Here is an 11,302-nt window from a genome sequence, read left to right on the forward strand (position 1 = left end):
ATATATGCTGCCTATTCTCTCCTCCTACAACTGAATTAACCAAAACAAGGTGACCAGTTTTAACTGAGCTTTGTGTGTGTGTGTGTGTGTGTGTGTGTGTGTGTGTGTGTGTGTTTCTGTCGTGTAGTTTTCACTCCTGCAGCTGGAAATGGGAAGGACAAATGTTCACACAGCTCCATGAATTGGAAAGTCTTATTTATCGTCATCTTCTCCTGTCAGAGTTGCGTGTCCCAGTATTACTCAAGTCCTTTAATCTGTGCTCTCGAGTTGCATCCCTGTGTCTGTACTCGCTGCACTTGTCCAAGTATGTGTGAATTCACACACGCTGCACTTTAATCCATGTGTGTATTCCGACCGCTTTCAAGCAAGTGTTATCCGCCTCTGTGGTGTGGAAATGTCTGACACTTGTATAATCCGGCGGCGGGTCAGCTGCTGAAGCTGTGGTGCCACCTTAGTGCCAGCCTGTGCCAGCCAGTGGGGTAATACTTTGCCACCAGCTGCTCAGCAGATGTTATTATTTGTTGCTCGCAGTCTAAGAAGGGTTATTCTCAGTGTTTAATCTCATCTTGTTTGATCCCGTTTTTTGACCTTTTTCCACTGGTGACCAGCGGTTTGTGTATATTTGCGGTGTGTGTGTGTGTGTGTGTGTGTGTGTGTGTGTGTGTGTGTGTGTGTGTGTGTGTGTGCCTGTTTGCTTGTGCGTGAGTATTTGGTAGAGGGGTCATCACCGCAACACCTGCCCATGTATCAGCCAGATGATGTTTCTGGCATGGATAGTTTGGGTGTTATGCTGGTAAACATGTTTTTGTCATTTTTTACATGATAATCCGATCTGAATCTGGCAAACACTGTGGGAGCCATACAGTGTGTGTGTGTGTGTGTGTGTGTTTGTGTGAGATCTATCTTTGGGCAGATGAGGGTTGAGAGGATAGGTTCTGACTCTGGGGAATAAAATCTGTATTTAAATCATCAGTATTATTGCTGTTAATACTGCTTACATGTATCGTTTTCATTATGATATTCATCGCCGCTGCTGATTGCATCAGGGAGCTCAGCATCATCGTCTTCATCAGTGTTTCTCTCAGGATGTGAATTTAGTTGTTTTTGAGGACGTTTCACACGGATTTCCCTTCATTTCTTTGTCCGTATCTCTCTCTACAGGTGAATACATAAAGAACTGGCGACCGCGCTACTTCCTGCTGAAGACAGACGGCTCTTTCATCGGCTACAAAGAGAAACCACAGGACGCAGACCTGCCCTATCCCCTAAATAACTTCTCTGTAGCAAGTATGTTATCCTCTGTCCGTGCGCCAAGATAACCTCTTGGCGATGTCCTCTTAATTCCCACTCTTCCCAAACCTTTGTGCTGTCTGTGTCTGTGTGAAAACGGTCATTACCGGTCAGCTGTCAGTCTTCACAACGCCGTCTTCCTTTACAGAATGCTCTAATTAACCTTTTATATATTATTATATAATCCGTCTGCACCTGGTTCATAAGCCCCACAACATTTTTTAAATGTGCAATTAGGTAACTAATGAGTTAAAAAGATTAATTTTGATGTCTCATTACCACAAATCACCTGTCATTAGTGAACGGAGACTGAAGGAAAAACTTCATTTCAGCTTTGCAGGCATGTTGAGTTATTTTTTGGTGCATGGAATACATTCATGCCTGCAAATCATTTCTTAAATATAAACGTGATTATATATATATGTGTATAAAATCTTAATCTGCTGCTTTAAACTGACTCAGACCAGAAGTTTTATGATGATCATGTTCAGTGGAGGCATGTACGTAGATGAGCTTTTATGCGTTTCTTAACTTCAGTAGATCATCCAGTACATCATACACTGAGGGGATAGATCCTTTGCGTCACAAGTAGTCCGTCTTTTCCTGAATAAAGAGAAGCTTGTTTGGTTGCTTGCTCCATTTTCCATTCATATATATATATCTGGCTGCTTCACATGACGGCCGAGGTCCTGGAGCAGCTGATTCAATGACTTGCATATATTCACATGTACCATTCAGTTATGTAGTTTTAGGTTTTCTCAGGTTGTCAGTCAATATTTTCACGTCAACCAAGAGAAAATGAAGTTTAGCTCGGTGCAGTCGGGCCGCTGCAGACGAGCGCCATGTGAACGGTGCAGAGAGAAGTGAGCTCAGGCGTCGTACCAGAGAACAGGTGTGCCACAGCATCAAGCATGATGAATTGTACAATGCAAGCTGATACCTCAGAGAAAATGATAAAGAATGGCATGTCAATGGATGGAGGAGGAGAGAGAAAGATAGGAGTCCAAAAGGGAGGACAGGTCCGGGGAATAAGTGATGGAGCTGATTGGAGGGGTTGCAGAGGAAACAGGAAAGAGAGACGGATGAGGAATCGGAGGGTGAGGCTTTTGTGGACGAGGCACGTCGAAGAGGAAGAGAGTGTGATGGAGGACAGAAGAAAAGAGGAGGATCGCCGGCGCCGAACAGACAGGGAGGAGGAGACGGAGACAGGACTGCAGAACGAGGAAAAACGGGAGAGGGAAAGAGTTTGAGAGGAGGACAAGCCAGGCCATACATCCGGCCCCGGCTGCTTGGCACAGCACTGGCAATGCCACATCTGCTGCCCAAAGCTGGGAGGCCAGGTGGTGTGTGTGTGTGTGTGTGTGTGTGTGTGTGTGTGTGTGTGCGTGCGTGCTATACGCACGGGCACATGTGTGTGTTTGTTTATTCATGTGTGTGTGGTGTGTGTGTGTGTGTGTGTGTGTGTGTTTATGAGTGTGTGAACAACAGAAGTGGTCAGATGGAACAGAGATGGTACAGGCCTGTTCCCTGCAGAGGGACTCATACATACAAGCTTGTCGCTCACACACACACACACACACACACACACGCACACGCACACACGCCATCGCATATACACATGCACACACACACACGCCGATGCGTACACTCAGATACACCCACTAAACTGCTACATAGATCTCACAATTGCCTGCTGTGGCAAACAACATTCCAACTTCGTGTGTGTGTGTGTGTGTGTGTGTGTGTATGTGTGTGTGTGTGTGTGTATGTGTGTGTCAACCATAGTATGACCTTGTTTTCTGGCAGCGCAGCAGGCTGCGCTCACCAGTCAGGTAGTAGCGTCTCTGTGTGTGAGTTTGCGTTGCGCCGCGGCTGTGTGTTTGACCTGCCCGGTGTCGTCATTAACCTTCCCGACTATATTTAGGCCGAGCCGCGGCAAGCTGTGCCGCGCCGCCCTCAGACAGAACGCAACCGGGGGAAGGGGAGGTGAGGCAGGAGAGGAGAGGTGTGGAGGATGTGAGGAGATGAGAGGAGAGGTGAGGAGAAGGCAGGAAGAAGGGAAGTGGCGGGAGATGAGAGGGCGGAAGACGGATGGTTGTGCTGCTCTACATCAGTTCTGGCCTCTGATAACTGCAGAAACTGCTGAGGGGACGATGAAGACGCCTCCGGTCCCACGGCGAGCTCGCTCCCCCATCTGGCTCTGTGTGCATACGTTTCTGCGTCTGTGTGCTGTATTGTACATTTGTGTAATAATGGCTTACTGTATTGCCCATTTTCACAGAAATGTGTCTCTCTGGGTTGCGCCGGATGCATACTGGATGCAACACGTAATAACCCTTGGCACAGAAAATACCAGGGTTTTATTTTGACTCATCAGTATTTTTAAACTAACAAACTATTGACTCCACATTTTCATCATGATGAGATTAAAGCCTGGCTGTTTCCTTTTTTAAATCACAGGAAAAACCTACTTGCTATACACTACTTACTTCTAAACAGTGGAGGGGGGGTAATTTTTTTCTGTACCATATTATTAAGACTAAATAATTGTACTTTTTGGAGTAAAATAAAATGATATCGTTATTACACAAGATGCATTAATAATAACAGGGTTGATTTTTACGTTTACTTTCTCCGTGCTGAATGAGAGTTGCGACTGACAGTCGATGTTATTTTATTTTAGCTCCTACCTTCTTCTCCACTCTGTTTGCTTTCCTCTGATTTGTGCGAGCCGAGCGCAGTTCCATTGTAAAGACGGCACTCCCCCCTGGCTGCTCGTTTCAGAATGTCAGCTGATGAAGACGGAGAGGCCGAAGCCAAACACCTTCATCATACGCTGCTTACAGTGGACCACCGTCATCGAGAGAACCTTCCATGTGGACTCGCCTGATGAGAGGTCGGCTCCCTTTTCACCTCCGGGTTTTACTACTTTTATCTGGAATTGGTTGTAAAAAATAAATAAAAATAAAGAATCAGTACCAGTTACAGAGTTTCAGAATGTGATGTAATGTTAATATACTAAAACATGTCTTTGTTTTCCTAATCTCTCTGAATAAGCACTAGTTCTGTATGTGACGTGATAAAAATGCCAAATTACCAAGGCATTAAATCACCATTTTATTGATTAACTGCAGATATAAGATGGGCCGGTATCATCAAGGGCAGAGTTATGTATAGGGAGTGTTGCCGTGCAGAGAGTTTGTTTTTTGTTCGGTATTTTTTGGTGTCTGTTGGAGAGAAAGAGAGCGGGTGAGAGAGACAGAGTGGAAAGGAGACCTTTCAAGTAGCGTTGGCATAAATTCTCCAGCTGCTCAGTTCCTTTCTGAGGAGCTGAGGTGTTTATCTCCAGAAAATGAACAGCTTTGCCCAGAAGACCACAGATGCTTCTGTGCATCCTTTTGAGTTTGTGTGTATTTTGCGAGTGTGTGTTTGTGTGTAGGATGCAGCTGTCTGTCCAACTTTGTCTCTGTTATATGTTGCTTTTGTAATACTTTTGCTGGGAGATAATCAAAAAAACATCTCAGAGTTACCATAAAATGAATACGAGTATTGATGAGTTTATAAATTCAAGTTTAGCAACAATTTTGCGCTCCAGATGTGTTTATGGTTTGTTGTAAAAAAACGTGGGCACGAGGGATTTGTGCATCAATGAAGTTTGAGGCGTTTGGAAAGAAGTTGCACAACTGGGCGTGCATCTGTTTGTTTGTGTGCTACTGTATCGGTGGTACTGTACCGGCGCTGGCAGGGCTCCAGGTACCACAGCCCCAGCAGCGAGCGGGGAGGGTGGCACGTGTTGGCACCGCGCCCGACTGTAGGCAGGCCCATTATCTCTCATTAGCAAAAAAAAAAAAAAAAAAAAAAAAACAACAACCAACCCTCATTATACAAAAAACACTCCAACTGAGGAAGAGCATTTATCTGCTGCCTGACCTTGAGAGAGTTCCCACTGCTTTATACACACACACACACACACACACACACACACACACATATATTATAGGTACCACAAATTGAGTGCGCCACTGTTGTAGATGGAGTCTAACTTGAGTTTGCCCTTGTTTTGGAGTGTGTAGGGTACGCTCAGAAGTCTTTGCAGAAGAAAGGGATTCAGATCTTAAAAACACACAGATCTGTTTAGGTTCAGATGAATGTTCCCCGAGATCCCACAAGGAAACATATGGGCGCCTAACTCTAAACACAACAGAAGACACAGAGGTGATCTTTTTAAAACAGGTTTCATTACTATGATCTCCTTACAGTTTACTGTGGATAAGTGTGTTTTGAAAGTGCGCACCCGTAAATCCAGATTTGCTCCTCCAGAGTGAAAAGGATTCCCAGATATTTGAGTATCGTCTTTGGTTCACCTCAGTTTGGGCGCTGTGATGTTCCCTGCTAGCATGTAACCCCTGCATGTGGCACCAGATTAACACTGTTTGAGTGAAGATCAAGAGGAAAAAACTTCTACAGAGAAATGTTTTGAACCCGGTTCAGTCGCCTAGAAACAACACTTTTAGCATTTCTTTTCAGGTTTAAATATCAATTTCAAAAGCCGGTTTACATTTTCATGAATCTTCTCTTCTCTTCTCTTCTCTTCTCTTCTCTTCTCTTCTCTCCTCTCATTCATCAGAGCAGAAGGAGGGTGTTCATGGACCATTATATTTATCACTATTAAATACAATTAATCTGTGTTTGCAAGTTGATGCGTGGCTTGCCCCTCCAAACACACACACCCACATATACACGCACGCACGTACGCACACAGACACACACACACCCACGCACACGATCAAACACACACTTTCTCTCAACAGATGTTGAACAACACTGCTAATGGAAAGTCAATGGGGAGGAACAATGTTAGCAAACAACAATGCATTGTTCCCTCTAATGCATTGTTGTGCATTTGTGCACAATCCGCAAGCCTTCACGCGCACACACACACACACACACACACACCATGCACAGACTGGTAGGCATTAGTTCTGCTCTATGATCATTGCTCATTTGGTTGATTCTCTGGTTGACCATGTTTCCTCTCTGTTGAACAAATAGGTGTTTATGTTAATTGAAAACACTTTAGTGCCTTCAAAAACCTGGTTGAATAAGTGCACCAGCCATCTTATTTGAGAGCAGGAGCCAGTATTATATTTTCCACCAGTGTAGCGTATTGTGGTGTGACTCATGTATCACTGTATGGATCATATCTGATCGACTATACTCCATATGTAGTACGAATGGTTTATAGTTAGACATCATAATGATGTGTTAGGTTTTACATGTATTTTGACTCTTCAATGAAGTTATTATTGGACTGTAATTAATTGAGTAAGTTTTTGATCCCTGTGATCCCAGAGATGAGTGGACAGAGGCCATTCAGATGGTGGCCGACAAGCTGCAGAGACAAGAGGAAGAAAGGATCCAGTGCAGCCCCACGTCCAACATCGACAACATGGTGGAAGAGGAGATGGACATCTCCACTACACACCACAAACGCAAGGTAATACATGCATAAGCACACACCGATGCATAATGTGGAACTGCTCCATCTGCACCTCTGTTTTACATTTACATTGTCCTCTGATTGGCTTTGACTCCTCCAATTTAGAAAAAAAACAGAAATATATTTAGTAAAAAGTGTCCAGTAACTCACATTTTGTATTTGCGGTCGTGTAAAACCACCTCCATACACTGGAACCATGTCTGAGGCTATTCACTGATCGAAAAACATCAGAACTCCAAGATAGCATGTCAACTATTTGTCCAGAGGCATTAATCATTCTGGTCCTTTTTCTCATTTATTTCTCCACCAGACTATGAGTGACTTTGATTACCTGAAGCTGCTGGGAAAAGGAACCTTTGGTAAAGTGATTCTTGTTCGGGAAAAAGCCAGCGGGAAGTACTATGCCATGAAAATCTTAAAAAAAGAAGTCATCATAGCAAAGGTTTGTATGAGATGTACAATAGTCTGCTTTATAAATGTTTAAGACAGCATGAATAAAATTATTCATAGTGGGACGAAAAAAAATCCAATGTTTTTCAATCCCAGCTTGCGTCTAACATCAGATGTTGGCGTCTGATTTTTTAATTTTTTTTAATTTATAAAGTTTCCATTGCTTATTGTTTTAGTGGTTAGATTAACTTTTTTTTTTTTTTTTTTAATCAAACTGTTTGCAGGACGAAGTGGCTCACACACTCACAGAGAGCAGAGTACTGAAAAACACCAGACACCCTTTCCTCACCGTAAGTCCCTTTACTAAAAATCCACTTTATATAGATATGTGTGCGTGTGTGTGTGTGTGTGTGCACATATGGAAAATGTCCTGACATCTGTAAGAGCACATGCTACACACACACACACACACACACACACACACACACATTCACAGTCACTGACAACATATTGATCCTATACATACCTGAGTCTCCTGAGTCTAATTAAGAACCACACAACAAATAGTTGTACTTTAACAACCGCATCTGTTTACTTTGATGTGCAGATATACACAATTGATGCCGAATATTCCTGGGAACACACACGCACACACACACACAGAATGTTGAGAGAGCAATTACAGTTCACGTCTGAGTTTACCCCCGTCACACCTGCAGCCACAAAGAGACTTGGACCAACTGTTCTTTTGTTTAGCAGCTTTCTCCCTCAAAAGAAAACACATACACTCACACCTACTGAACACTCGCATACATGCACACGCACTTTGCTTTGAATAGGCAAATGCATATATAAACGGTTTGGAGCTGGGGACGATCATGTTTTGTTGCTCCTGCTGTTGTGGGCAGAATGGGACCAGGCTCCCTGCCGTGCACCAAATCGTCGGCTTTGTGGCTTCACTGTTCGCCGTATAGGGAGCGCATAAAGTGGATGAATCCGTAATTGTTTGGCAAATTCAAAAAAGTAATACGACTTGCTTTTCAAGTTTTTTCCCCCTGCGCGGTTGTGCCTGCAACATTATGAAAATGAGAGGAAGTTTTTGTTTCTGGATCCTGTCTTATCCAGTGGGCAGTGAGATGCATTTGGGTCAGTCGTCCACTCTAAGACTCGATTTTAAAAAAGAAGAGGACAGAGAGTAAACACAGGGCTGTGTGCTGGATGATAAACTGGGTGGAACAGTTTGCTAATTGACACTGTGTTTGCGATACACACACTCATAAACGAAGTCCGTTATGTAAATTGCATGTGTCCGCTTTCTCGTTTCAGTCATTGAAGTATTCATTCCAGACTAAAGACCGCCTCTGTTTTGTCATGGAGTACGTGAATGGAGGAGAGGTGAGACACACACACACACACACAGACACACACACACACACGCTCTCTCAGCTGTGTATTGACTTTAAACATTCAGTTAAACCGCAGCTCCACCACATTAACTGTCGACGATTAGAAACTCCACACACTCCTCCTGTCATCTGTCTCCACACATGAAAGAAATAGGCTGTGACTGCATATTCACAGTAGGGGAATAGATACCTTCTCTAATCTCCACATTTTTTGCTGGTAAGTATTTATCTTTAATCTTTTTCAAGGTGGTTTTGATCAATAATGTATTGCTTTGCGGACGCTCGTGTTGAATCAGACTAAAGTATTTTTGACTCTGCTCGTGAACGTGTTGTCTGCACTGATGAATGTCTTCCACATGAAAGCAGACATATTGAATGGGGAGACGTGCAGCAACCGGCCACTGCGGCAGTGCAGCAGAGATCCGTTTAAATATGCAAACACTCAAGTCGTGGTAAAAGTTTAACTGTTGGACCGGCTTCCAGCAGTTAATTTGCCAACCAACTGGCCGCTCGCTTTGCCTCCTCGTCCCTCCTCTCGGTTCCACGTCTCTCCTGCTCCTGTCTGTTTATGAACACACCTATGGGCCGGACGCAGCCAGGACGACAGTCGGAGACGAAATGAGTTTGGATTCCCCCACTTTTCCATTTCTCAGATTTTTAATCGGGACGTTTTTGCAATCTTGCTTCATTCCCTTAGTGTATCTGTCACCTGCTCCCCTCCCTGTTAGCGAGGCAGTTCAGCCAGCGCCAGACCCCGATCAAACACACACACACACACACACACACACACACCTAGACAAATACACACAGCAAATTTTTACCTCAATGGACAAATTGTGATCAAACATACCAGACACACTCACACACACACACACACACACGAAACCAGCACAACCCATTACAAACCTGCCACAGCCACAGCTGCCAGTACACTGATGAAGGCCCACCTGTCGTGTTGCCCTCTCTCACTCACCATGTACACACACACACACACACACACACATACACACACACACACACACACACGCACACGCACGCGCGCGTGTGTGTATGTGGACACTATTAGAGCAAGGTGGTCTGTGAGCATCACTCCAGTGGCCATATGCAAACTTCCCCGAACAATTAATGGGGAGATGTGTGCCCCTTGGCCTCGTGGGTAATTTGTAGGACTCGACTGGTGCGGCGCGGCAGGCTGGTGTCATTCCAGTGCCACATGTGTAGCCGTGTGACAGTGACAGCCTGACAGCTGACAGCCGGGGAAGAAAGTGAGCAAGAGAGGGAGGAAGGGGAAGCGAGGTGAGAGAGGTGACGGCGGCGGCCACCTGGGGGAATCAGGCGAGTTGTGTTCTCTATAAGGTAATAAAACACGGCTCCTGCCAACAACTAAAGGGTCGGATATAAGAATGGGGTAAATCAAGACCGAGGCTCAGGGGGCGAGCCCTGTTAGGCCATTAATGAGTGTTGCGCTGGAGGCAGTTGGGAGGAAGGTGGGGGGCGGCTGGCAGCGGCGTTGGCGGCGGCGGCGGCAGCAGCGGCGGACGGCCTGTCTTTAACTAGACTGGTGTATTGATTAAACCCTTGATTTGGCCCCCATAGCCGAACTCCACGCCAGCGTCGTGCCAATCTAGCCCAGAGGGTAACGTGGAAGAGGTGTGTGTGTGCGCGTGTGCGCGTGGAGAGGGAGGCAGCGAGATGAGGCGCCAGCTGCCGAGCGTCTCCACCAGCCCTCCTCCGAGGCGCCTCCCCCTCCCCAGTGCAGCCCCTCTCCACATGCCCCCCCCTCGCACTCGTACCCCCCGCTCACCCTCCCCTCCACTATCTATCATCTCAATATGGTGCGGGCAGCCAGTTTGTGTTGTGCTAATTTCCTCCAATAAATCAGTAATTATTGCTGTGCCGTCCCTGCTGTCTCTTCCCCTTCTCTCTCTCTCTCTCTCTCTCTCTCTTACCCTCTCCTCCCTCTCTCTCGTCCTCCCTCCGTTTCCCGCAGCTGTTTTTCCATTTGTCCAGAGAGCGGGTGTTCTCAGAGGAGCGCACGCGCTTCTACGGTGCAGAGATTGTCTCAGCTCTCGACTACCTGCATTCAGCCAAGATTGTGTACCGGGACCTCAAGGTAAACACAAACAGAGAGAGAGAGAGAGAGAGAGAAAAAAAAAAGGCTGGCTGGGAGGCATGGATGAGACTGATCAGATATTTGAGAGAAAACTTCTTTTCTTCCTGCCCCCACCAACATTTCTCGTGTTCCACACAGTTTTTTTTTTTTTTTTTTCTTCCCCGTCCAGGAGGAGACGCGAGGCTCAGGATGTGTGGTAATTAAAGAGAGGGACAGGGACGAGCTCGCAGACAGAAAGCAGGGAAGAATTGCAGGAGGTGGAGGCACGCAGGGAGAGAGGGATGGAGGGAGGTGTTGATGCCACAGAGGCGGAGAGAGGTAGACGGCACTGTCTGAGTGTCTGCCTGGCAGCCTTGGCCCTGGCCCCGCTCACGGCCGCCAAGAAAACAGAAAGGAGGAAAAGCAGACAGAGAGCGAGAAAAACACTTCAGCCATTAAAATTAAAAGGTTGAGCAGCTCCGCTACATGCCTGAAGTTTATTTCCCTCCTCCCGCTCAGTTTGTGGGGCGCTGTGGCGGTCCCTATCTGCCGCCGCTCTCCTTACAAAAGTGCTCAAAACTTGCCTCCACTGTGCTCAGTTTGTAGCGTTTGTCAGTTACAAGT

The 11,302-nt window shown here is 45.8% G+C and overlaps 1 protein-coding gene across 1 annotated transcript in view; it reads left to right on the forward strand.

The window, feature by feature from the left end:
• The window catches only part of akt3a (v-akt murine thymoma viral oncogene homolog 3a), a 43,662-nt gene that overhangs the window by 24,314 nt on the left and 8,046 nt on the right, over positions 1 to 11,302 (forward strand). Inside the window, exons 3-9 of the mRNA XM_030107319.1 lie at positions 1,162 to 1,287; positions 4,075 to 4,186; positions 6,643 to 6,787; positions 7,101 to 7,232; positions 7,465 to 7,530; positions 8,507 to 8,575; positions 10,577 to 10,699. Of these exons, the coding sequence (XP_029963179.1) occupies positions 1,162 to 1,287; positions 4,075 to 4,186; positions 6,643 to 6,787; positions 7,101 to 7,232; positions 7,465 to 7,530; positions 8,507 to 8,575; positions 10,577 to 10,699 (773 nt within the window). The remainder of the gene's footprint in view (positions 1 to 1,161; positions 1,288 to 4,074; positions 4,187 to 6,642; positions 6,788 to 7,100; positions 7,233 to 7,464; positions 7,531 to 8,506; positions 8,576 to 10,576; positions 10,700 to 11,302) is intronic.

The sequence above is a fragment of the Salarias fasciatus genome, chromosome 13 (assembly GCF_902148845.1).
Source record: "Salarias fasciatus chromosome 13, fSalaFa1.1, whole genome shotgun sequence".
In the NCBI taxonomy this organism is placed as follows: Eukaryota; Metazoa; Chordata; class Actinopteri; order Blenniiformes; family Blenniidae; genus Salarias; species Salarias fasciatus.